Here is a 27,064-nt window from a genome sequence, read left to right on the forward strand (position 1 = left end):
ACCCCTCTATCTTTTCTTAGCTTCCTGTCCTTCCTAAATGTCACATACCCTTTAATATTCCGTTCCACATCTATGTCATCCTATAGCCATGTCTCGAGTGGCAATCGGATTGCACTTATTAATTTCTATTTGTGCTATCAGTTCATCTGCTTTGTTTTGAATGCTGCATGTGTTTTGATAAAGAGGCTTTATTTTTGTCCATTTATTTTTGTTACATCTAGCCTTATCTGCTGATTTACTCTTAGATTTGTACTCCCTGTCATTGTCTATTTATCATTTCCCACATTAGTACATTTCTCTCCTGCCTTACCTCTACCCTTTGATACACCACATCTTCCCAAGTTTCATCCCTTGCCCCCATCTCCTCCCACAGGATTCAGTTTAAAACTTTTTCTAATTTCCTCGGTATGTGGCTTGCTGGAACACCAGTTCCAGGACAGTTCATGTGTAGCCCATCCCAACAGTTGAGATCCTAATTTTTCCAGCACTGGTGCCAATGCCCCACGAACCAAAACCCACTTCTCCCGCATCAGTCTTTGAGCCGTACATTCATTTCTCTAATCTTTTTTGTCCAATGCCAGTTTGCATGTGATTTGGGTAATGAGCCAGAAATTGTTGCCTTTGAGATTCTGCTTAATTTGGTGTCTAGTTCCTCATACGGATTTTGCAGAACCTCCTTCCTCGTCCGGCCTATGTCTTTGCTACCTGCATGGACCATGCCCCTTGGATCCTCCCCTGCCTACTGCCAGTTCCTGTCCAGAACTGAGCAGATGTCCCAAACCCTGGCACCGGGTGGCAGTCAACTCAGCCGGCTGGGCACTTGCTACTAGATAGAACAGCAGGCTGAGACAAAATTTGGCAGATGGAATTTAATGTAGATAAGTATGACCAAAAACATAGAAAGACAAATTATTATCTAAATGGAAAGCAGATTCAAAATGCTTCTGGGCAGCGGGATCTGGATGCCTTTGTTCATGAATTGCAGAAAGTTGGTAAGCAGGTACAGCACGCAATTTAAAAAGCAAATGGAATGTTAGCATTTATTGCAAAAGGACTGGAGTATAAAAGTAGAGAAGTGTTGTTGCAATTGTATCGAGTGTTGGTGAGATCACATCTGGAGTGTTGTGTCCAGTTTTGGTCTCCTTATTTGAGGAAGGATGTGGTGGCATTGGAGGCAGTTCAGAGGATCCGGGGATGAAAGGGTTAAATGTATGAGGATAGATTAAACAGTTTGGGCTTATACTAGCTGGAGTTTAGAAGGATGAGAGGGGATCTGATTGAGGTATATAAAATACTAAGAGGGATTGATAAAGTAAACGTAGACCAAATGTTCCCCCTTCTGGGGCAATCTAGAACGAGAGGTCACATACATAGTTTGAGGGGCGATAGATTTAGAACTGCAACGAGAAGGAACTACATCATTAATAATCTTTATTGTCACAAGTAGGCTTACATTAACACTGCAATGAAGTCACCTAGTCGCCACATTCCGGTGCCTGTTCAGGTACACTGAAGGAGAGTTCAGAATGTCTAATTCACCGAACAGCACGTCAGGGTCCCGGATGCTATTCCCGGCTTGGGTCACTGTCTGTGTGGATTTCCTCTGGACACTCCGGTTTCCTCCCACAAGTCCCAAAGGACGTGCTGTTAGGTAATTTGGACATCCTGAATTCTCCCTCCGTGTACCCCAACAAGCGGCGGAAAGTGACGACTAGGTGCTTATCATGGTAACTTCATTGCAGTGTTAATGTAAGCCTACTTGGGGCAATCTAGCTTAAAGTAGTGCTAATAAATCAGCTTTGTCAATGAACATCGCTTGATGTTCTTTGTTAAATACTACGCATTCAAGACATCCTAACAAAAGGAAACCGAGAGCATCACATGGTTCCAGGAGTGGTTCCTAAGGTATATTAGAAAGGTTTAGAGAGAAAGGAAAATCTCCATGCGAAAAGAAAACTCAACCAGACTCCGATCCAAACAACCTCATGGAAGCCAGAAGCGTTGAAAAAAACTACCCAGTTGAAGCTTCATGAAGGGTTTGCAGACTCCAAAGCAATTCAGGATATCGGGTAAAGTAGATGCAAACTGGAAAAATTTCAAAAAGCCGTTTGAACTATATATCTCCACCGTAGACCTCGAAGTGGCCAGTGATCAGCGAAAGATAGTGCTGTTCTTAACAATGGCTGGACCACAAACTTTCGAAATATTTAACTCATTCCATTTTGAGAATGAAGTTGACAAGAAAATCTATAACAAAGTTGTAGAAACGTTTGACGGGCATTGTGAGCTTCAAATCAATGAAATGTTTGAATGATATTATAGATATAGAACAGTACAGCACAGAACAGGCCCTTCGGCCCTCGATGTTGTGCCGAACAATGATCACCCCACTTAAACCCACGTAACCCGTATACCCGTAACCCAACAATCCCCCCATTAACCTTACACTACGGGCAATTTAGCATGGCCAATCCACCTAACCCGCACATCTTTGGACTGTGGGAGGAAACCGGAGCACCCGGAGGAAACCCACGCGCACACGGGGAGGACGTGCAGACTCCACACAGACAGTGACCCAGCCGGGAATCGAACCTGGGACCCTGGAGCTGTGAAGCATTGATGCTAACCACCATGCTACCGTGAGGCCCCGGTATATACCGTGATATATATTCCGGAAAAGAGTCCAAAAGCCAGGTGAAACGGATCTCAGGCTCAAAGCGCAGACCTGTAATTTTTCACTATTGTTAGACTCTTCTGCGTGAACAAATTGTATTCAGTGTAAAAAATGAAAAGCTGTGTTAAAGATTGCTCCGACATTAAAAATTAACGCTAGAAGATGCTATTAGCATGTGTCGTGCAAGCGAACTTGCTAAAAATCAATACTGAAATGTTGGTTCATGAAAGTGATGCGAAAACGAGCAATGTGGCTGACGCCATTAATGCTGTGATGCACTTGATAAACCAGCGCCCTCCAGACAGCGGCCATTTTGTGCAGACGTCATGAGCGTTATGACGTGCAAACGTGGCCGCGGCCAACCAGTGAAAAATAGCCCAGTCTTCAGGAAAATGTGCAAAGTGTCACAGACTCGATCATTTTGCATCGCAGTGTCGGAATGGATATTTCATCGCAGCAATTTAAGGAGAGGAGTACAGCAACTACAGAAAGAGCTGTACAAGAAATAAATTTAAACAAATCTAAAATTGAAGCACCGAAATCCGATTGTCCAGGATGAATACAACTTGGAAGATACTTTCTTTGTTGGCATATTTGAAAAAATTATTAGTATTCCACAGGCAATTTCTGAAGCAGTCAATTTAAATCCAATCGTGATTGTTCGCAATCAAGATGATTGGACAATTCCACTAAAGATTAATGGAACCAATAAACAAATTGAATTGCATACAGGTGTGACATCGGATAGCACTTATCTGACAGATGGTGGGGTCAGATGAAGAAGACGATGACCCCGATGACCCTATAAGTCTATTTAGTTTGTTTGGCATCAGTAACGAGCTGATGACAAATAGCACACAAGCTGTGCAGGACAACGGTGAGAGTGACAGTTCTCAGCTGGACTGTGCAGAGACTGACAATGAGAGTGCAACAATGAACAAATCAGTTGAGAGCACATCGATTGGGAACAGCCAACTGGAAACTGAAGACATCTTGGAGAAGTTGACTCCAGATGAGAAGCACAAGACTACCAATGATGCATCCTTATCGCTTTGTATTGGAAACCTAAACTTAACTCTGAAGAAAGTGTTGAATGGCTTCTTCACACGGAAGAAACTGCCAGTCAACATTGGATACAGCAGGAAGTTTGGTCATGTCGACTTTGAAACCAAAGAACAACTAGCCAATGCATTGTAATTCAATGGGAACAAAGTGTTAGGCCTTGCAGTCAAACTTGACAAAGCACTCTGTATGGAAAGCAATCCAGATAGCAACCGAGCAAGGGACTGCAGGACAATTTCTGCAAAACACCGATCATTCGAGATGACACAGGCAGATGTGTGTGTAGAACATACCAAGTTCATGTATGATGGTGCTAATGCCAGGAAGAAACAGAGGAAGAAAAAAACCTCATTCCGGCAGTCTAGAAGAGTTGGTACTTAAAGACCAGAAATCAAACCGGATTTTCAGGCAAAGGAGACAAGAAATCAACACTGCAAGAACAGAATAAAGACCACTTCAGTCAACAAAGGTGGTTCAACAGCGGAATCGGTCGAAAATCTGATCGATTGAACTGAAGACTAGCTGGTTATGTACCACATTTCCACTGCGAGTACTGAGGACAGACTTAATTTATGAACTGTTAAGAGAAATTGTTTACAATTAGAGTTACCATTCACATGTATAGAATATACAATGGTCTTACCATGTATGTACAGTCTCCAAACATCTTCAAAGGAAGGGGGATGTAACACTAAGGGTATTGTGTGGGAGATAGAGTTAACAATTGCATGTAAATATAACTTACCACCAGATAGTGATAAAGAACAGTCACATATATATCACGTGACAACCTTGACTCAGGGGAGATGTTTAGCATGAGAGAGATTGGTTTTATATTTGAGAGTTCTATAGTTATAGTATTGTTAATCTTAGCAACCTTTACTTGGGAATATGTTCGAATGTAGTTTAAAGTAGTAATAAATCAGCTTTGTTAGTTAACATCACTTGATGTTCTTTGTTAAACACTACGCATTCAATACATCCTGACAGAAAACAGAGGACATCACAGACATGTACTTGAAAAGGGCTGGTTTGCAGGATTGTGTGGAAAAGGCTAAGCTACAAAACTAGCACATTTGAAAGAGTTGGCACAGGTACAATGGGATGAATGGCTTCTTTTTATGTCCTAAAATCCATCCGGTCAAAGGAATGCTCTTGCTGTAAGACCATAAGACATAGGAGCTATTTACTTGGCCCATCGAGTCTGTTCTGCCATTCAATCATGGCTGATATTTTTCTCATCCCCATTCTCCTGCCTTCTCCCCATAACCCCTGATCCCCTTATTAATCAAGAACCTATTTATCTCTGTCTTAAAGACACTCAGTGATTTGGCTTCCACAGTCTACTGTGGCAAAGAGTTCCACAGATTCACCACCCTCTGGCTGAAGAAATTCCTCCTCATCTCTGTTTTAAAGGATCGTCCCTTCAGTCTGGCTGTACCCTCTGCTTCTAATTTTTCCTACTATTGGAACAATCCTCTCTACGTCCGCTCTATCCAGGCCTCATAGTACCTGATTTGTTCCTTTAATGATTTCAGGTAACATTTCTACTCCATTCCGTGTATCACTCTGTGAAAAAAATCCTACTGATTATCAGTCCATTAATCACAAATAAGTTAATAATCATGCAACGATCACTCAACAATGGTCAACATCCTGCTGATTTCACCTTCTAGCAGCTGACCAAGCTGCCCAATATGAGCATTGAATCACCTTTTGTAATGATTTTCAGACCCTTCTTTCTCAGGCAGCCAGGTTATTGACTAGATTGTACCGTCCTATCAAAATCCACATTAAGCTACAGTTGTCTAATGAGGTGTCTAATGCTTTGTTCAAACTATGATATTAGAGACTCCCTTGACAATGAATGTATGTTTCTCCCCTTTCAGTAATTTTCCACCCCTTGTCGCAGTTGAATATGCTTTCAATGTTTTTAAAAGTCCACCTTTTCTGGTCACGAATACATTTAATGACCAAAGAACATTTAAACAATCCAAACCTCTTAAGTTGCTGACTTCTGGCACACTACCGTTTGGTGAATATATTTCAGTTTTTCTCTCACATAGGGGCCGATGAGTAAATTTCAGAAAGGTGAGGTTTGGTGCAACATTAAACACTGCTTTAAAAAAAAAGTTGACTTATGAAATGATACAAATTGCTGAGCAAAAAAAATTGCAGCAATAAATTGATAATTTTAAAAACTGAGCAATAAATAATGACTGTTGGAGTGTGGAAGGGTGAAAGTGTGTGTGTGTCCAGCTTTCTTCCAGTCCCAGAGTGCTCGCTCACTCGTCCCCTGTGTGAGTGGGTGAGGATACCTGTCAGACACATGTATGCAAGCCCACATGTCACCACCCCCATGCACATGCCCTGCATCCCCCCATGCATGCACACAATCGCCCCCCTCTCTCCACGCATGAAACAACTCCTCTTTCTCCCCCCTTCCAATGCACGCAATTATTTTTAAAATAACGTACTTTTATTAAAAGCTATTTCAATAAAATAATATAATATAATACACAACAGATGCTACCAGTTACGATACAGAAAGAATACAATCAGCAACCAACACATCCAAACCCCCTCCCCCCATATAATGGGCAGCACGGTAGCATATGGGCAGCATGGTAGCATTGTGGATAGCCCAATCGCTTCACAGCTCCAGGGTCCCAGGTTCGATTCCGGCTTGGGTCACTGTCTGTGCGGAGTCTGCACATCCTCCCTGTGTGTGCGTGGGTTTCCTCCGGGTGCTCCGGTTTCCTCCCACAGTCCAAAGATGTGCAGGTTAGGTGGATTGGCCATGATAAATTGCCCCTAGTGTCCAAAATTGCCCTTAGTGTTGGGTGGGGTTACTGGGTTATGGGGATAGGGTGGAGGTGTTAACCTTGGGTAGGGTGCTCTTTCCAGGAGCCGGTGCATGCTCGATGGGCCGAATGGCCTCCTTCTACACTAAATGCTATGTATGTAATAATCTAAAACAAAAAGCCCCATAACAACTGATAGCAACTAACTCCTTGAAAAATAAATGAAAGACTGCTATTTTGGGTAGAGCCCTTCTACCCACTCCCTAAAGGTGAAAATCAACACAATGGGCTGGATTCTCCGTTTCTACCCACTCCTCCAAATGTAAAAATCTCATGCGGCCAGCCAACCGGGCCATGGCACTGGGCGGAGCAGGACACCTCCACCCAAGCAGATCTCTCTGGGTTATTAACAAGTTGGAGGCGAGGACATCTGCCTTCAGCCCTGTCTGCAGTGCCAGCGAGTCCAAAACCCTGAAAATGGCCACCAACTCGACATTAAGAATCATGGTGCTAAAGAGGACTCAAAAGTTTAACAATTTGGGACGCACCCAGAATACGTGCATATGAGGACCGCCTCCCCGACTCTGAGAACAACCACTTGCACCTGTCATTTACCCCCCAAAAAACTCCTTTCCTCAATCAGATGAGCCCCGTCCATCACCTTGAATTGCTGGATCAAACTAAGCCGAGCACAAGAGGAAGTGAAGTTGAGCCTACAAAGGCTCTACACCACCTCATTTAGAATAGGACCCATTTCACCCTCCCATTTTATCTTCAACCCATCCACCGCAGCAGACTCCGATGACCTCTGACCATAAATATCTGAAATACACCCCCCGCCCCCCTCCCACCAAATCCAACCAATGATAAAATTCTCTTTAACAGGGAGGACAAGGTGTCAGGGGAAAAATCACGGATCTGGACAAAATTGGTTGCAGTGAGTTGAAATGTTTCCAACAGCTCCTCAAAACTGGAAAACCTTCCCTCCACAAACAAGCCCCAAAACCTTCCCACACGCAGCCTCATGGCGCTGAGGACCTGGGTCACTGTCCGTGTGGAGTGTTTGCGTGGGTCTCACCCCCACTGCCCAAAAGATGTCCAGGGTAGGAGGATTGGCCATGCTGAATTGCCCCTTAATTGGAAATAAATTGGGCACTCTAAAAAAATGTTTTAAAGGATCGAGGATGAAAAGCAGGAGACACTGAAGAAGAAACAAAAACCTTGGGAGGACGTTCATAATAGCCTGCACCCTGTCCACCAAGGACAGGGGAAGGTTGTCCCACTTCTGCAAGTCAGATTTGACCTCATTCACCAGACTAGCAAAATGTAATATGTGGAGCGAGGCCCAATCATGAGCCACTCGGATTCCCAGGTAACGATAGCTGGACCTGGCAAGATGAAAAGGCAACATCCCATGATCAGCCCTGCTCCCCAGGGGCTGAGCCATAAAGTATTCGTTCTTGTCCAAATTCAACTTATACCGAGAGAAGGAACCAAAATGTTATTACCTTATCCAAAATGGAGACTGGGTCCATAGTATAAAGAAACAAATTATCTGCATACAAGAACACCCTATGCTCCCTCCGTCACTGACATATCCCTTTCCACTTACTGGAGGATCGTAACGCTATGGCCAGTGGTTCAATTACAAAAGCAAACAGAAGCAGAGATGATGAACACCCCTACCTCAACAGAAAATACCCTGACCGTAAAGCGTTAGTGCAGACACTAGCAGTGGGGGCACTATACAATAGACAAATCTTCCTAGAAATGAACTTTTGTCCAAAACCCAAGAATCTCAGTGATACCCCCACTGCACCCTATCAAATGCTTTTTTGGCGTCCAAAGGCACAATCACCTCTGGTTTGGGTATAAGCGACGGGAAAAGAATTATATTTAACAGCTGCCAAATATTGTCTGACAACTGCCGACTCTTAACGAAGCCTATCTGGTCTTCCTCGATCACGTCTGGAAGGCAGGCCTCGAACTGCAGCGCCTGCACCTTTGCGAGCAGTTTAGTCTCTGCATTCAAGTGCAAAATAGGTTGATCAGTTTCATTATCCCTAGGGTCCTCCTTCTTCAAGATCAGGGAAATAGAACCCCGTGCCAATGTAATGGGCATGAACCCTGGGACAAGGAGCCATTAAACATGTCCAATATTAAAGGAATCAATTGACCTGCAAACATCTTGGAAAATTCAATGGGAAATCCATCAGGATTTCAGGAGCTTTACCCATTTGCACTAACCGGGGATTCAACTCCTTCCGCCTCTCACTCTCCACCAACCCATCCAAAAACGGCACCAGGGCTGAACTTTCCTCCGAGGACTCCAATTTATAACATTTCTACAAAATGTTTCGAAAGTAACATTGACTATAGACAGGGTGGAGACCAAACTACCACCAGAGTCCTTTATTTGCACAATGCCCCAGGAAGCATTCTGACGCCTCAGCTGATGAGTTAAAAGGCGACTGGCTTTCTACCCTGCTCATAAAATGCTCTCCTTGAGTGCCGCAACTGTATCACTGTCCTAGCTGTTGATAACGAATCAAACTGTCTGCAATTTTTCCTACGTGCAAGTAACTCTGGGGTAGGAGCAAGCAAGTATTAGTGGTTCACCTCAAGATGGAGTCCACTAGCCTCTGCTGTTCCATTGTCACAGTTCTTTCCACCTGTGCTTTGTGTGATATTATCTCCGCCCCTTCCCTTCCTCCCATGACCACCTTAAGGGCTTCCCACAGCGTAGAAGGCGAGATAGTCACTTTTATTGAATTTGATATACTCCCCAATAGCAGAGAAAAAATTATCGCAAAAACTCTGTCCGCCAACAGCACTGTGCCTGTCTCCATGGCGGGAGTTGGGAGGGACCTGACTCGAGGACCAATCCGCAAAATGTGGAGCATGGTCCGGAAATACAATGGTCGAATTCCCTGCCTTTTCACCCAGGGAGGGAGAGACCTTCCCATCGCAAAAAAGTCAATCCTTGAGTAGACCTGGTGGACATGGGTTAAAAGAGAATGGATTAATCTATCTTTGGATCCAGGATATGGTTGTCCCCGTTGTCCCCTACGACTATCACCACCACCATCTCTCGCTCTCTCTCTCTCACCCCTCTCTCTCTCTCTCTCTCTCTCTCTCTTTCTCTTTTTCTTTCTCTGAACATTGGATCCTTTTATTGATCAAAATTGCCATCCCCGGGGCCCTGCAATCGAAACCCGAGTGAAATACTTGACTCACTCACTTCTGCTTGGCTCACTCACCCCTTCCACAACCTGGTCTGGTCCCTTTCCCGCAAATGGGTCTCCTGCAGAAACACCACATCAGCACTCAAACTTTTCAGATGAAGAAATACCTTTTCACGAGGCCATTCATCCCCCTTACGTTCCAGGTGACCAACCGAGTTGGGGACTTCCCACCCCTTCTCGATCTGGAACCAGCCAATTCCACCAAGAGAGGTCATCCAACAATTACTAAAGAGTATACGTGAACAAAAACACTAAGCTCATAATCCAAATCTAAACCAAGGTAATGAGCTGCAGCTACCCCTGTAACCCCCCACCACCACCACTCCGCTCCCGTTAACTAGTTAACAGTTCAGCTAGTAGGGCGGTCCCTGCCCAGAGTCAAGAAAAATATTTACAACAGCAAAAAAGTAGAATAAATCCCCTTGCAACCACGTACCCCCATCAGGGATCTATAATTTCCCCAAAATAATTATAATACAAAGAAAAAAAAAACATAACCATCAGACCCTCACCCAAAATCAACTTTTGAAACCATCAACCCACCCAAGAACAAAGAAATGTAAACATATGTTAAAAAGAAGCCCCAATCACTCCCCACATCCATATATCACTTCCAACATCCAAATATGATATTTAAACATGCCCTGTATTCTGGAAAGGTCCTGGTGGATTGGAAACACACTGATGTGACGTCCCTATTCAAAAGGGAGAGAAGCAAAATGTAGGAAACTATAGACAGGCTAACTTGACCTCTGTGGTGGGGAAGTTGCTGGAATCAGTCATTGAGGAGGAGATGACTGAACATTTGGAAAGACAAAGTTCCATCCGCCATTGTCAGCATGGTTTTACGAAGGGTAAGTCATGCTTGACAAACTTGCTTGAGTTCTTTGAGGACGTAACCAGCAAGGTAGATGACGGGGAATCTGTGGATGTGGTGTATCTAGATGTCCAGAAGGCATTTGACAAGTACCGCATAAAAGACTGATCCAGAAGGTACGGTCGTAGGGGATTGGGGGTAGAGTACTAGATTGGATTGAGGATTGGCTGACTGACAGAAAGCAGAGGTTCGGGTTAAATGGATCCTTCTCTGGCTGGTGAACTGTAACTAGCGGGGTGCCACAGGGGTCAGTCCTTCGATTTCAACTGTTTACAATCAGTATAAATGAACTGCAAGCAGGGATAGAGTGTAACATAGCAAACTTTGAGGATGATATTAAAATAGGTGAGAAAGCAGGCATTGAAGAGGAGTTAAGAGTTTACAGATGTATATCGATAGGTTAGGAGAATGGGCCAATATTTGGCGGATGGAATTTAATGTAGATAAGTGTGAGGTTATCAATTTTGGCTAAAAAACAAGGCAAATTATTATCTAAATGGAAAGCAGATTCAAAATGATTGAAACTTTGCCTACATCTGCTCCTAATTCCTATGTTTCTATACCACCCATAAACCTCAATCAACTCAGAACCAGCCCTTTTTTCACAAATGACGCTGCCTCCGGCGGCGCATCAAAATAAATAATCTTGTGACTCAAAAGTTACTCTGGGCCTTGCCAGGTATAAGAATTCCCTTATCGAGGGCAGCCTTAGATTTATTAAATGCTGCCTCCTTCCTTGTCAACTCCGCTCCAACGTCCTGATGCATTCTGATGGCATGACTTTCCTTCTTATAAACCCGATGATCCTACACCCATCTCAGGACCCGTTCCTTCTCTTGAAAATTATGGAATTTTACGATAACATCTGCGGCGGTTCGTCAGGATGGGGATTCTGCAGTGTCCGGTGCACTTGATCCTGCTGTGGAGGGGATGTGAATCCAACCCCCCCCCCCCCCCCCCCCCACCATATTTCCAAACAGCTTTGAAAGGGATGTTTCAACTGTGGGAGTTGGCCTTCCATTTCCTCTGGCAACCCCACTGATATTTTGCCTCCTGGAATGATTCTCCATATCGACCACTTTGGCCTACAGTGTTTTAGTCACATCTGTCAATGACATCACTGCAGGAGTTCCTCAGGATAGTGTCCCAGGCCGGACCATCTTCAGCTGCTTCATCAATTACCTCCCTTCCATCCATTCCAACCAGGGGCTGGTTTAGCACAGTGGGCTAAATAGCTGGCTTGTAAAGCAGTCCAAGGCCAGCAGCACAGGTTCAATTCCCATACCAGCCTCCCTGAACAGTCGCCAGGATGTGGCAACTAGGGGCTTTTCACAGTAACTTCATTTATTGCCTACTTGTGGCAATACGTGGTTTGCATCATCAAGGTCAGAAGTGAGGATATTCGCAGATTACTGCAGAATGTTCAGCACCATTAGCGACTCCTCAGATAATGGAGTAGTCCATGTCCAAACGTAGCAAGACCTAGACAATGTCCAGTCGTGGGCTGGCAAGTTACATTTGTGCCACAAAAGTGCCAGGCAATGGTCATCCTCTACATGAGAGGATCTAACCATCGCCCTTGACATTCAATGGCATTACCATCGCTGAATCCCCCACAATCAACATCCTGGGGGTTACCATTGACCAGAAACTGAATTGGACTAGCCATATAAATACTGTGTCTGCAAGAGTAGGTCAAAGGCGAGGAGCCCTACAGCGAGTAACTCACCTCCTGCATCTCCCCCCCCCCCCCCCCTCCCACAAAGAAATTTGTCCACCATGTACAAGGCACAAGCCAGGAGAGTAATGGAATACTCTGCACTTGCCTGGATGAGTGCTGCTCCAACAACACTTACAAAGCGCGACACCATCCAGGACAAAGCAGCCTGCTTGATTGCTACCCCTTCCACAAACATTCAATCCCTCCACCATCACTGATGAACATTGGCAGCTGTGTTTACCATCTACAAGATGCACTGCAGGAACTCACCAGGGTTCATTCGGCAGTAATTTCCAAACCCACAATCACTGCCATTTAGAAGGACAAGAGCAGCAGATATCTGGGAACCCAACCACCTGGAGGCCCCCCATCAAGACACTCACCACCCTGACTTGGAAATATATCGCTGTTCCTTCACTGTCGCTGGGTCAAAATCCTGGAACTCCCTCCCTAACTGGAGGTGTACCTACACCTGGTTTAGCACAGGGCTAAATCGCTGGCTTTTAAAGCAGACCCAGGCAGGCCAGCAGCATGGTTCAATTCCCGTATCACCCCCCCCCCCCCCCCCCGAACAGGCGCCGGAATGTGGCGACTAGGGGCTTTTCACAGTAACTTCATTTGAAGCCTACTTGTGACAATAAGCGATTTTCATTTCATTTTTCACCTCGGGACTGCAGCTGTTCGAGAAGGCAACTAACCACCATCTTCTGAAAGGCAACCAGGAATGGGCAATGATACTGGTCTAACCAACGACAGCCACATCCCCGAAATGAATTTTAAAAGATAAATCTGATGGGGGTGGGGGGTTCTGGAACAAGGGGGTATAACGACAGTTAGAACCAGATAATTTTGAATTAAATAGGGTATTATTTTTTCAGATAATTTTCAAATGCAAATAATAGTGATATATTGCATTTTAAAAGTAAAAAATAGTTTGAGAGGCAGAAGTATATTTGCTCAATTTGCACTGCTCAAAAAGCTGAAAGAAATCCACTGACTGTGATCAGTGATGATAAGCCAGTGAATGTTGTTTTGGTAGTTTAGTTGAATTCAAGCCACCAGACATTGTTCTGAAATTGCACAATGCTCCACTCAGGCTGCAGAACTCATGTGATCTATGGCGCTTTTAGACTCTAGAGATCTATCATGTGTAGGAAAACTAATTCCAGCTATTAGTAGGACTATTGGTGTAAAGCTACTGAAATAAATCTGTTTGAGTTGTTATTCCATGGTATTCTGGGACTTCTGACTCGTGCTCTCGAGCACGTATTCTGCATCTTCCTGAATATATAATTAGGCCCATTGGTGCATGGTGGCCGACATTATATGTTTGTTACATGGTAAATTTACTGCAACTCTTCTTGATGCGTTTGGAGATTGTAGTACATGATTCCATCTATTGTGTGGCCATGAAAAACTAATTGATAGACTGGGTCTTGTCAGCTTTGACAAGTGCTGTCTCAGAGTGACCTAATGGAAGCTCATTACTTATAGATATACAAAGGGTTCGGAAAGGGCAAACTGATTTTGTGCTGTAAAGGGCAAGTTTTAGAATAAGTTTGAGAAGTACTATTTATATAAATTAGTTGGTAGTTGGAAGGAGTGTGTGATTGAGGCCAAGCCACTGAACTAATGACAGAAGAAAGGGTTTTGGGAGAATCAGCCAAAACTGGTGGCCATCGTCATCCAAAGTTATCTGACACGCAGCGAAGGATGTTTAGTCAGAATGCCCCTAATGGTGTGTTCATCATAATAAGACAGCTGGAAGTTATGTCCATTGTGTAACTCGGCAGTCCTTTAGGTCTGACATGAGGCATTTCTGCTTTTGATGGCTGAAACAGTTTTTAAAATGTACGTAACAGTGCTTGGCTCAAGCCCTATAAACCTGCTTATTTTGGCAGAGCTTTCTCTATTGTGGTTGCTTGGATTATTTGTGTACTGTAGCTTTAATGTTTCACATCCTATTTACTGATTTGGTAAAATGCATTGTCTCTTTCTTTGTCTTATGGCTCTAACATTGCTTTTTTTCTCCTTTCCTCTGTTCCTTCCTTGCTCATATAACATATTACTTCTATGAATTGAGATGGGAGACGCAGAACGGGTAATGCACTTCAGTCTGTTACATCAGTGCTTTCCACCTCTGTTGCCATTCATTACTTCAGCAAAGCTGTCTGAGTCTGTCTCTATTCACTTTGAGCCCATTTAGATTTTTATTTTCTAATTTACATTTTCTGTGTTCTCATTGATTCATGCTGCAATTATGAATTGACTGTCCCGGTGTCCAAATGTTAACCATGTTTTATCAGGGGATACCATTTGATGGAGTCTCATAGCCTAGTCTAATCAGTCCTTGAACATATTCCTCCATTCAACTCGATTGTGGATTATCTGTATCTTAACTTAATTTGCACACCTACGTTCTGCAACCCTAATAACCGTTTGCCTAACAAAAATTTTATCGATTGTAGTTTTTAAGTTTTCAAATGACACCCAGCCTCACCAACATTTTGGGACAAGAGTGCTCTATTTCCACTACCCTTTGCATGCATCAGTGCTTCCTAATATCACCCTAAACAGCCTTGCTCTAACATTTTAAGATTGGGAATCCAGGTTTGTTTTGTTCTGTCTCTAGCTTGAGAGACATTGACACCAGTTGCAGCTCCCACCAATACTGCAGGTCTGGCTGAGACTGGGCAACTTGGTGCAGATTGCATGTTGAACCCACTTAGAATATTTCATTGCCTTAAAAAACAAGCTTTTTGACTGAAGAGAAAATGCTGGAAAATCTCAGCAGGTCTGGCAGCATCTGTAGGGAGAGAAAAGAGCTAGCGTTTTGAGTCCAGATGACCCTTTGTCAAAGCGCATTTTCCAGCATTTTCTCTTTGGTTTCAGATTCCAGCATCTGCAGTAATTTGCTTTTATCCAAGCTTTTTGACTTCAGAGACATCTATAATATAATATGCTGCATGGTCCCCATGTGGTTTTCATCCAGTATCCTATGCAGTATGGATGCTTTGAGTGTTATGAGGGGAGTTGTGTCCTCAAGATTAAAGGGAGACATACCACTTGTTTAGCCCTATTTTCATGGTAATCTCACCATTGTCCAGCAATGTAGTTAATACATTTTAGAGTGCCACATTCTAGATTGTTTGAATCAAATAACATAAGTTTTTATGTAATACTCCTTATACATAATTTTCTCACTATATTCAGGGAGCATTTCCCTGCAGTAGCATGTCAACCTTTGAGCACACTAAGGGTTTTATAGACCTTGATAAGGCACTCCTGTTTTGCATTTAAATTATGCTGCGAATAATTATTTTAAGGAGTTATTAATGTTGCTGATGGGTTAGATCAACATTCTTTCATCTCTGACACCTGATTTTGCATGCAGCCAAAGCTGATGAGTTGTGCATGTATTACCTTTCCCTCGCTTCTCCCTCCCACACGCCTCAATCATTTCCCCTCTCCATCTCCTATCCTTTTGCCTGCTTTTGTTTCTCCCCCTTTGTGATCTTTTTGTTCTCATTTACGCTCACCCATGGGAGATAATGCACTGGTGTTATAGGAGACAAATCTCTATTTTAAAGTGAACGTTATCTGGCATTTGGTTCCTGATTGTATTAACCTTCTAGTGCTGCATTCAAGTAACATTCAAGAAATATTTAAGTATAAGTCTACTGATGCAGCCCTGCTCTTTACTGTTTCCAGCAGTATTGAGAAATGGGCACTGCTGTACATCAGCACATTTCCCTGTTCTGCACTGCTATTTTATCATTTTCTAATAACTCTTGGGTCTAAACTTTGTCACTTCAGCTGCATAGTGATGTAGAAGGTTGTGTGCTGTCTTTTAATTGAAGTGCAGTAGTGTGTTTATTGGGAGATGAAGCAGTAGAAGCAAATCGTTGCCCACTGATAGGTAGCAGGGCCAAGAGGACCTGACTGAATTCTGATTCATGAAAAAAAATGGGAATCGGTCTCTCTCAAACTAATCAATTAATAAATAAGCTGATTTTAATCCAAGTAAATTTCTCGAAACATTTTTAGTGTTCTAATCTGAGAGACGTGCTTAGCTGGCTGTGGTTTGGAGGGATGTAGAGCAGCATATGTATCAGTGTGGGATCTTTGTCATCTAGACATCGATATAGAACTTGACAGGATATCCCCTGATCCCTGATGTAGTAAGTGCTGTGTACTGCTTGTTTATACTTGACCTTTGACTTCTCATACAGCATCAATAAGGGCATTACTGATGGAAGCTTATTGTCAGTTCTTTCATAATGTACAGTAAATTTCAGCTTGCGCCATCAATACAATTGGCAAGTGAAGTGTAAGGAAGTCATTTTTTGATGAATTTGGGAAAGCACGAGGTTGGTGGATATGATTGCATTTCCTGAGTGCAACAGGCATGAATAACTAATGATGTCCATAGTATTGACATCTTTCCTATAAAACCGTGCTTGTTCCAATTGTACAAAAAAGTGTGTCTGTATTCATATGTATACTTCCTGAAACCTAAATGTGTCTGTTACTGTTCTTGGGCATCCTGGTTACAGTGTTTCATTTTTTGAAAAGTTACGTGCATGAATTCCCGGCTCCCTCTTATAGTACCCAGTTGCATTTTGAATGTTAAAATTATGCATTCACAGTAAGTGTCAGCTACTGTGACTCTGAGCTACTATTGAGTGGTGTGATATTTTAAGTTTAACTTTCATCACTGCCCCTTTCCCCCCCCCCCCCCCCTTCCCCCCAATGCTGCTGTCACTTGCTGAGTTTAATCATGGAATCCCTAGAATCCCCTCCACTTCCTCTTGCAAACTCCTCCCCCCAACTTCGGTTCCTTCCCCCAACTTTTCACCCTGGATAGACTCATCGAAACCTGTTCTACCAGGCTCCGATGGCCGCAGCCCCTCTACACTCCCATTCACTGGCCGGCTTAAATCGAATCTACACTGACTATCTGAAAGAGCACCCTACTTAGGCCCATTCCCTTACTCGATCCCTGGAACCTCATAAATGCCACCTAACCTTTTTTTTCCAATATTTTTATTCTCCATTTTCACATTTTCTTCAGAACTTACACCCCATCAACAAACAGTAAATGGTAACAAATACAATGTCAATCCCCTTATCAACAACAACGATCCCATCCTCCCACCACCCCAAAAAACGACCCACCTGACAACATAAGCATCAAATAAAACAAACCCTCCCAAGGTAGGGAAAAATAAAAAGAAATCAGGAATCGCCTATGGTCACCATTGACATATACAGTCCACCCCCATCCCCCTCTAATATTCAATGCCATCCAATCCCCGAAAGAATACCGTGAATGACACCCATGAATTGTAAACCCCCCCTCCCAGCCCCACTTCCTCTTGTAAACTCCCCCCCCCCAACCTCGGTTCCTTCCCCCAACTTTTCACCCTGGATAGACTCATCGAAACCTGTTCTACCAGGCTCCGATGGCCGCAGCCCCTCCCCCCACCACACTCCGGCTTAAACCGGCCAGTGTGGAGGGCCCCGCCCGGGTTTCCTTCCCCCTTGCCTGGTCCCAGGAAAGCCAAGAAATCCCCTTAGCACACAACCCCCGCGTACACACCCAAGCCACATAGAACCATCATTGCAAATGAAAGTCCCATCTCTTCCCTTGTCCAAATATATACAGCGTCGACTCATTTAGTACATACACCAACACACAGTGGAAAAAATACAGTTATGAGGCTACATCGGTACACGATCATTTCTCAATTCTGCCACAGTTCTTCTGCCTTCACAAACTCCTCCACTCCTTCCGCCGTCCCAAAATAAAAGTCCTTGGATTTGTAGGTCACGCTCAACTTAGCTGGATAAACCCCACCTAACCTTAGGGACAATTTAGAATGGCCAATCCACCTAACCAGCACATCTTTGCACTTGTAATGATCTTATTGAGTTTCCAACTTTATTTTTCTATCCAAAGGGATCCTGGTCGCAATTTACAGCCCTTGACTGAAATTCATCTTTTGCCTTGATCAGCCACAATTTTTCTGCATCATGATTGATTCTGCATAAGTCTGATTCTTCATTTCTACAAAGATGTCGCCAAGCAGTGTACCTCCAGGACTTTTTTTTTCGCTTTTTCCTTCCCCAGCCCCCTACATCAAATTTCCCCTATCTCTGCTCATGCTCCCAGTCCATTTTGGCCTTGAGACCCATCTCCAATTACCACCAAACCAGACCCCTGTTGGCTCATAGTGGTAATAAGGTGGATTGCTGGCTGGCTTCGAGCGAAAGAGAGTCAGGTATTAATTTAAAAAAAATTTTTAAAAAATTTTAGATTACCCAATTATTTTTTTCAATTAAGGGGCAATTTAGCATGGCCAATCCACCTACTCTGCACATTTTTGGGTTGTGGGGGCGAAACCCACGCAGACACGGGGAGAATGTGAAAACTCCACACGGACAGTGACCCAGAGCCAGGATCGAACCTGGGACCTCAGCGCCGTGAGGCGGTTGTGCTAACCACTAGGCCACCGTGCTGCCCGAGTCAGGTATTAATAAGCAGTAATTCAGAGTGACAGCAGTCCGTAAGGCGTATTCCACAAGGATCAGTTGTAGGGCCACTGCTATTCACAATTTACATTAACGATTTGAATTTTAGAATCAAAAAATCAATTTTTAAATTTGCGGATGACACTAAATTGGGCAGGATTGTCAACATTCCGGAGGACTGAACAGACTACAAGAGGATATTACGATACTTGCAGAATGGGCAAATAATAGGCAACTGAAGTTCAACACCGATAAATGTGTGGCGGTACATTTTGGTAGGAATAATACGGAGATCACTTATTACTTGAAAGGTGCAGGCCTAGAATGGGTAGAGCAACAAAGGGAATGTTGAGTACTGTTAACAATCCCACCCTCGAGAAACACACCTTTGACCCCACTGTCATCTCCAAGCCCATTTTCTCTCCAAAATTCCCGTCACTACCAAATCCTTGTCCAGCTCCCCCTAGCAGTTTGAATTTCTCCAATAAGCTTTCTGCCCTGCCGCAGCACTAGGAACAACTCTTATCAACTTAATAAAATATGATCACATATGGTTGTGACTCTCCTCATGCTTCCTGACTTCTCTGCAGCCGTTTACGTGTCTGATCACATCTTCCTCCAAAATCTCTCTTCTGTCAACTTGCTGAGTGTTTACTACACTCAGAATTCATAGAATCATAGAATTTCTACAATGCAGAAGGAATTCATTCGGCCCATTGAGTCTGCATCGACCTCCGATAGAGCACCCCACCTAGGCTCACTCCTCCACCCTATACCAGTAATCCCACCTAGCCATTGGACACTAACGGGAAATTTAGTATGGTCAATCCATCTAACCTACACATCTTTGGGCTGTGGGAGCAAACTGGAGCACCCGGAGGAAAGCCATGTTGACATGGGGAGAATGAACAAACTTCTCACACTCACCCGAGGTCAGAATTGAACCCAGGTCCCTGGCGCTTTGAGGCAGCAATGCTAACCACTGTGCCTCCCCCTTTACCTCTTTATCTCTTTCCAATCGCACACTCTTGGCTCTAGAACAAAACCATTCGCGTTTTCACTGTGGATCTCAGCTCGCTGGGACTCCTCAGTATAGCGAGAGATCAGAAATGGCGTCCTGATCTCTTCTGTCATGATCACCAACACCTATCTCCCCCCCCCCCCCCAAGCCCCAACGCACTCTGGGAGGGTGCCCCCCGGCATCTCCTCCCAACACCCCGGCCCATTCGCCACCGCATGAAAATTGTCAGTTTGGCAGCCCAGCAGTGTCAACCTGGCACCCTGTCAGTGCCTCTGCTAGCTAATATAGCTAATAGGCCACATGGGCACCTTGGCAATGCCAGGCTGGCACCCAGGTGTCGCTGCCAGGCTTTCCAGGTGGCACCAGCAATGCCAGGGTACAACTCTACCCAAAGGGCATGCACCTAGGGGCCTTCAATCCCCTGGGTGACCCCAACAAGTGCTGTCAAGTCTGCTACCCATTTCTGGGGACCAATGCTGAACGGTGCTCATCCGAGGTCTCCGAGGCGAAGGGGAGAGATACCAATGCCGCTGTTGCCTCTGGAAACTGCACATTAGAGTGAGACTAGATGTCTCGCTCTTTTATGCAGATTTGCGAAAAAGTGGGATATATATCGCACTGTCTCATGAGATTGTGTTCAATCTCATGAGGTGTTGCGAGCTTTGTTGATCCTGGGAATGGGGTCTCTTGGCTTTTTGGGCGCACGGCCGCTGGATCGTGCCCAACATAGGGTGTCATTTTTATGCTGACAACAACAACCTTTACATCACCACCACCTCTCTTGACCCCTTCAATGCCTCCAGCTAAATATTGGAAAGATAAAACCATTGACCTCAGTCCAGACTCTAAACTCCCTTCCTTTCACATCCGCTTTATCCCTATTCCTGGCAACTGCCTGAGACTGAATTAGACCATTCGCAAATTTGCTGTCATATTTGACCTCTGAGCTTTTGACTGCATATCCTCTCCACCAATATTACCTACTTCCACCTCTCTAACATTGCCCTCCTCTGTTCCACTTCAGCTTATCTGCAGAAACGCTCAACCAAGTCTTTGTTACCTCTTGATTTAACTGTTTCAATGGTGTCTTGGTCTCTTTGTCTCCCTGCACCCTCAAACTTGCTGATCCAAATCTCTGGCCACATCATAATTGCATCAGGTCCTATTCGCACATCACAACTGTGCTTTCTGACCCCACCTAGATTTAAAAAATTAGAACATAGAACAGTACAGCACAGAACAGGCCCTTCGGCCCTCAATGTTGTGCCGAGCCATGATCACCCTACTCAAACCCACGTATCCACCCTATACCCGTAACCCAACAACCCCCCCCTTAACCTTACTTTTTTTATTAGGACACTACGGGCAATTTAGCATGGCCAATCCACCTAACCCGCACATCTTTGGACTGTGGGAGGAAACCGGAGCACCCGGAGGAAACCCACGCACACAGGGGGAGGACGTGCAGACTCCACACAGACAGTGACCCAGCCGGGAATCGAACCTGGGACCCTGGAGCTGTGAAGCATTTATGCTAACCACCATGCTACCCTGCTGCCCCTAATTCTCACCCTTGTTGTTAAATCACTTGATGGTCCCATCTCTTTGCATCTCTGTAACCTGCTTCCAGCCCAACAATGTGCAGAGATCTCTCTCCCAACAATTTTGACCCCTTGTGTATTCGCAATTTTCATCGCTCCACCATTGACAGCTATGCTGGTGTGGCACATAATTGCAGAATCCTCTCTAATGTTTTCTACACTTTTCCTCCTTGTAAAACCAAACCTTGTTCAATCTTTCCTTATAATTATTCCTGTTTAGCATCTTGGATCCTTTTGCTGCTTTAAAAGTACTACGTAATTACACGTTGTTGTTGAATGCCGCTAATATTATTATTGCTGTTCTTGCAGCTAACAGATTCTGTAGTTTTCTGTTATTGAGTTGGTTGTTGAGACTTGTGTGTCACAGTATGCGAATTGAGTGTCACTAAGCTTTGCTGTTGCAATGCTAGTGCTGAATTGTGCAGCTGTTGTGTGGAAGAGTGGAAGAAGTCCACCCCTCGTGAACTGAGCCACATATCTGATTTTTAAAAACCTACTGTGCAGATCAGAGGCGAGAAGTGTCAGGAAAGGGTGGTACTGTAATGTGATAAATTTTGACTAACTATTCCTGATTAATGGCCTTCCAGTTCTGTTCACCCTATGAAGTGATTAGAACTATATGATCCTATGTAGTTTGAATCACTTTTGACCAGATATGACTGTGTATCATTTCGCTATATCCTTCCTCCTATCTAATAATAGCCAGAGTAGCGAAATTAATTCAGTGTCTCAACTCGGGCTGTGTGAAAACTGGACGTTTTAAAAATGTGCCATGAATTCATTTTAATTGTGTAAAATAATAAAAAACTTAGCTGGACAATTCAGCTAGGTGCTGCATTGGCGTGCTGCACTCTGAACAACCCTTGACCCCACCTCTCAAACCGCCCAACCTGAAATCCAGCAAGACCTGAAATCCGACACAGCCCATGATTGCCAGTTTTGACATTACCTGTGTTTGCTATTTTAGATGTGAGTAGTGTAGATTAGACACAGATCATCAATAGTGACACTGGATCCAAAATTCATTTTTAACAATGCCTATTTTTCCCTGACATGTGTGATCGAAATCTAAATCATTCACATCATCAACATTGGATTGTTGAGTGCAGAGAAAACAAGCCAATTCCTGTATTCCCCTCAATTGTGGGCTCATTGCGTCACTGCAAACTTCTCTTTTAAGGTGCATTTGTGCTTACACCATAAGCATTGCAAAGTCACTTAGCTTCAGACCAACGTCACAGTTCTGGTGTGAATGCAACCTGATTCTGGAGGCCATGGGCTCACCAGACAGTGAAACAAAGTGAAGTAAGCCTCAATGGATTTAAGGCAAAGTCAGATAAACATAAGGATGAGAGAAATAGAGGGATATGCTGATTAGGTGAAGCGAGGTGTGAAGAGGTTCGTGCGCAGCAGAAACACCAACATGGACCAGTTTAATGGCTTTTCTGTGCTGTAAATCTGTGGTGAGTTTCCTTAGAACAAAATTTGACTTGTTTCACTTCAGAATCAATTAGATTTCCATTCATTGGAAAAACTGAAGCAATTAGTGCCCTGACAATAGTTGCTTATGAGACATCTCATTCTGCTTGTTTAATGCTATTAATAACAGCCAAATAATTGCTACATTTTTCTATTTTTCATTGTCTGTGTAGTATTTCGCCTTTTGTTAAGCATCTCTGCTCTTCAATTTTGTTCCTCTGAACTTTGTCCTCTCCACTCCTGGAACTGCTAAGTGACAATAGCTTCCAGTGTGTGTTAACATTTAAAAAGTGAGCACATACAGCCAATCCGTTGAATTGAATGAATTAAATTTCGACCGTACCTGGTTTAGCACAGTGGGCTAAATAGCTGGTTTGTCATGTCGAACAATGCCAGCAGCGCGGGTTCAATTCCTGTACCGTTCGGCCTCCCCGAACAGGCGCCGGAATGTGGCGACTAGAGGCTTTTAGGGGCTGTTTAGCACAGGGCTAAATCGCTGGCTTTGAAAGCAGACCAGGGCAGGTCAGCAGCACGGTTCAATTCCCGTACCAGCCTCCCCGAACAGGCGCCGGAATGTGGCGACTAGGGGCTTTTCACAGTAACTTCATTTGAAGCCTACTTGTGACAGTAAGCGATTTTCATTTCATTTCATTGAACTTTTTGAAATATTTCTGTTCTGTTGTTCATTTCCCCTGATTGACTATAATTGTCTTAATGTTTCAGTTCAGTTCCGTTTGCAGCTGGAATAATTGAACCTAGTGATGGAAAGCAGATTGAGAAGTCTGTTCCTATGTGGCTTAGCACCTCTATACAGTGTATCCACCGAGCCTTTATGGGACCTCTGGGATTCTTAAAAAGCAGCTCAAAAATGACTATGCAGGTAGTCTACGATTGGAATACATTTGCGCCTACCCAAACAATACAACTTCCTGCCTGTTGTGCTGAGCATCCTAGAGGAAATGTAAATGTTCCACAAGCTTCAGATGTAATTAAGGGATTCCACATGCATGTCTGATTTAATTGACTGATTTTCTTAGCGATTTAATTTGTGGTTATTTTCATATGTGAAGCCTGTGCATTGGAATTTTGGTGCAGATGTTCTTGTGAGCGCACAGTACCAAACAGATACTCTACCACAGTTCACTTGCCCCTCTTCCATCTTGCCAAAGTGGCTGTTCTAGAGATTGATCCGAGGCAGTGGCTGTCAGTAAGTAACTGAGTTATGAAGGACCCCGCAGCTGAATCAGATCATACTTTGACACTCGATAAACTTTCCAATGGAGCCACTGAGTAGAGGTCAGTGAACTTTGATTGGGAAACATAATAAACTTTACTGGTGCCACAAATAGGCTTACATTAACACTGCGATGAAGTTACTGCGAAAATCCCCCAGTCGCCACACGCCAGCAGCCGTTCGGGTACTCTGAGGGAGAAGTCCGAATGTCCAAATCACCTAATTTGAACTTTTGCTCATGTAAATGTTAAATGTAGCACCACTAACTCCACTTCATGTGCGATCTTCTTGGAAATCCTCTCCAACCTGTTGGACTTTAATCTGGTGCTGCAAGACTTCCCACCGTGCCCACCCCAGTCCACGCCGGCATCTCCACGCCATCTTCTGGAGGATTTCCAAGAAGATCGCGCATATAGACACTGACATTCATCTAATGAAGGAGCTGCGCTCTGAAAGCTAGTGATTCGAAACAAACCTGTTGGACTTTAATCTGGTGTTGTGAGACTTCTTACTATCAAATTCTAGTCAGAGGCCAAATTTAAGAGCATCTTAAAGAATAAGAGAAGGGGGGTGGGGGGGAGGGGAGAGGTTTCGAGAAGAAATTCCAGAGCTTAGGAACCACCTAGCCAGCTGAAGTCATAGCTGCCAGTGATGGGGTGAAGAAACATTGGATGCGCAGGAGACCAGAATGTTAGGAGCATGGTGTTTTCAGAGGGATGGAGGACCGGATCAGATTGCAGGGATAGGGAGGGGTCAGACCATGTAGGGATTTGAACACAATAGATGAGAATTTCAATCAAATCATTTCTGGGCTGTGAGCCAAATGTGAGTGAATGGGACTTAGTACAGGTTAAGATCAATAGAGATTTGGATGAACTGACAATTCCAGAGGTTGGGAGGTGATAAGCCAGCTCCGAGAGCATTGGAATAATTGAGCCTAATAATAGAAAGCAGATTGAGAAATCATTTCCTGTATGTCCCAGCACCTCTTCATGCTGTATTATTGAACCATTTTGGAACCTACTGGGATTCCTCTCCAGCAGTTCACAAATGAATGGTCATAGGTTGTCTCGATTGGGATGCATTTGCATCTGGGCAAACAGTGCAATTCACTGCTTCTGGTTCTGATCATCCTGGGGAATATAAATATCTGAGTGACTTTAGAGGTAATGATGGAATTCCACATTTCATTGGATCACTTCTTGAAAATTAAATTTGGGCTTATTTCCATATACAAAGTGTGTAGCTTTGAAATTTTGAAGCAGACATGCTGTTAGCAATTTTCCAAGACGTGGATGAGAGACTTGTAGAGGAATCGATTGCAGCAGAAGCTTCCAGTGCAATAGTTTGTGTGTCAACATTTATAAAGTGAGCACACACACTTGATCCATTGAATTAGGCCTTTCCTAGCATTGAGCTTTTTGAAATCTTTTAGTTCTGTTGTTCATTTCCCCTGAATGACTGTAATTGTTTTAATGGCTCTGTTCAGTCTCATTGTGTGGTTTGCTGGGAGTGAATGCAGCTGGAATCAAGGATTGCTCACCGCCGCTTTCCTCTTTGAATTATTTCCGGCCTGGCTATCATTGACCGAATGCTTGCCTTGCCTATGGAGACAGAACTAAATTGTTTGTGACCTAGAATTCTCCCTTTTAACCTGTCAAAAACTATTTAAATTAACCGAGTGACAATCCGGTTTAATCTGAAAGAAATTTTCACATTCTCTGCAAGATTGGTTTGAATAAATTGGAATTGGTGAGGGTGCAGGAGCTAACATTTTATTAACTCATAAATGCATTTTTCCCTTCACCTCTGGCTGTCTGTCGCCCTCTGGCTGGCTGTCTGTCGCCCTCTGGTTGTCTGTCTGTCTGTCGCCTCCGGCTGGCTGTCTGTCTGTCGCCCTCCGGCTGGCTGTCTGTCTGTCGCCCTCCGGCTGGCTGTCTGTCTGTCGCCCTCCGGCTGGCTGTCTGTCTGTCGCCCTCCGGCTGGCTGTCTGTCTGTCGCCCTCCGGCTGGCTGTCTGTCTGTCGCCCTCCGGCTGGCTGTCTGTCTGTCTCCCTCCGGCTGGCTGTCTGTCTGTCTCCCTCCGGCTGGCTGTCTGTCTGTCGCCCTCCGGCTGGCTGTCTGTCTGTCGCCCTCCGGCTGGCTGTCTGTCTGTCGCCCTCCGGCTGGCTGTCTGTCTGTCGCCCTCCGGCTGGCTGGCTGTCTGTCTGTCGCCCTCCGGCTGTCTGTCTGTCTGTCGCCCTCCGGCTGTCTGTCTGTCTGTCGCCCTCTGGCTGGCTGGCTGGCTGTCTGTCGCCCTCCGGCTGGCTGTCTGTCGCCCTCCGGCTGGCTGTCTGTCTGTCGCCCTCCGGCTGGCTGTCTGTCTGTCTGTCGCCCTCCGGCTGGCTGTCTGTCTGTCTGTCGCCCTCCGGCTGGCTGTCTGTCTGTCTGTCGCCCTCCGGCTGGCTGTCTGTCTGTCTGTCGCCCTCCGGCTGGCTGTCTGTCTGTCTGTCGCCCTCCGGCTGGCTGTCTGTCTGTCGCCCTCCGGCTGGCTGTCTGTCGCCCTCCGGCTGGCTGTCTGTCGCCCTCCGGCTGGCTGTCTGTCGCCCTCCGGCTGGCTGTCTGTCGCCCTCCGGCTGGCTGTCTGTCTGTCTGTCGCCCTCTGGCTGGCTGTCTGTCTGTCGCCCTCTGGCTGGCTGTCTGTCTGTCGCCCTTTGGGTGTCTGTCTGTCGCCCTCCGGCTGGGTGTCTGTCTGTCGCCCTCTGGCTGTCTGTCTGTCTGTCGCCCTCTGGCTGTCTGTCTGTCTGTCGCCCTCCGGCTGTCTGTCTGTCGCCC

The 27,064-nt window shown here is 44.7% G+C and overlaps 1 protein-coding gene across 3 annotated transcripts in view; it reads left to right on the forward strand.

Moving 5' to 3' along the window:
* Positions 1-27,064, forward strand: part of ap2b1 (adaptor related protein complex 2 subunit beta 1) — a 353,748-nt gene that overhangs the window by 127,067 nt on the left and 199,617 nt on the right. Inside the window, exon 14 of one of the 3 annotated variants that reach the window (XM_038813715.1) lies at positions 14,466-14,483. The exons of the other annotated variants lie outside the window; for them this stretch is intronic. Coding sequence (XP_038669643.1) covers positions 14,466-14,483 — 18 coding nt within the window. The remainder of the gene's footprint in view (positions 1-14,465; positions 14,484-27,064) is intronic. 3 annotated transcript variants of the gene reach the window in all.

This window comes from Scyliorhinus canicula, chromosome 12, assembly GCF_902713615.1.
Source record: "Scyliorhinus canicula chromosome 12, sScyCan1.1, whole genome shotgun sequence".
In the NCBI taxonomy this organism is placed as follows: Eukaryota; Metazoa; Chordata; class Chondrichthyes; order Carcharhiniformes; family Scyliorhinidae; genus Scyliorhinus; species Scyliorhinus canicula.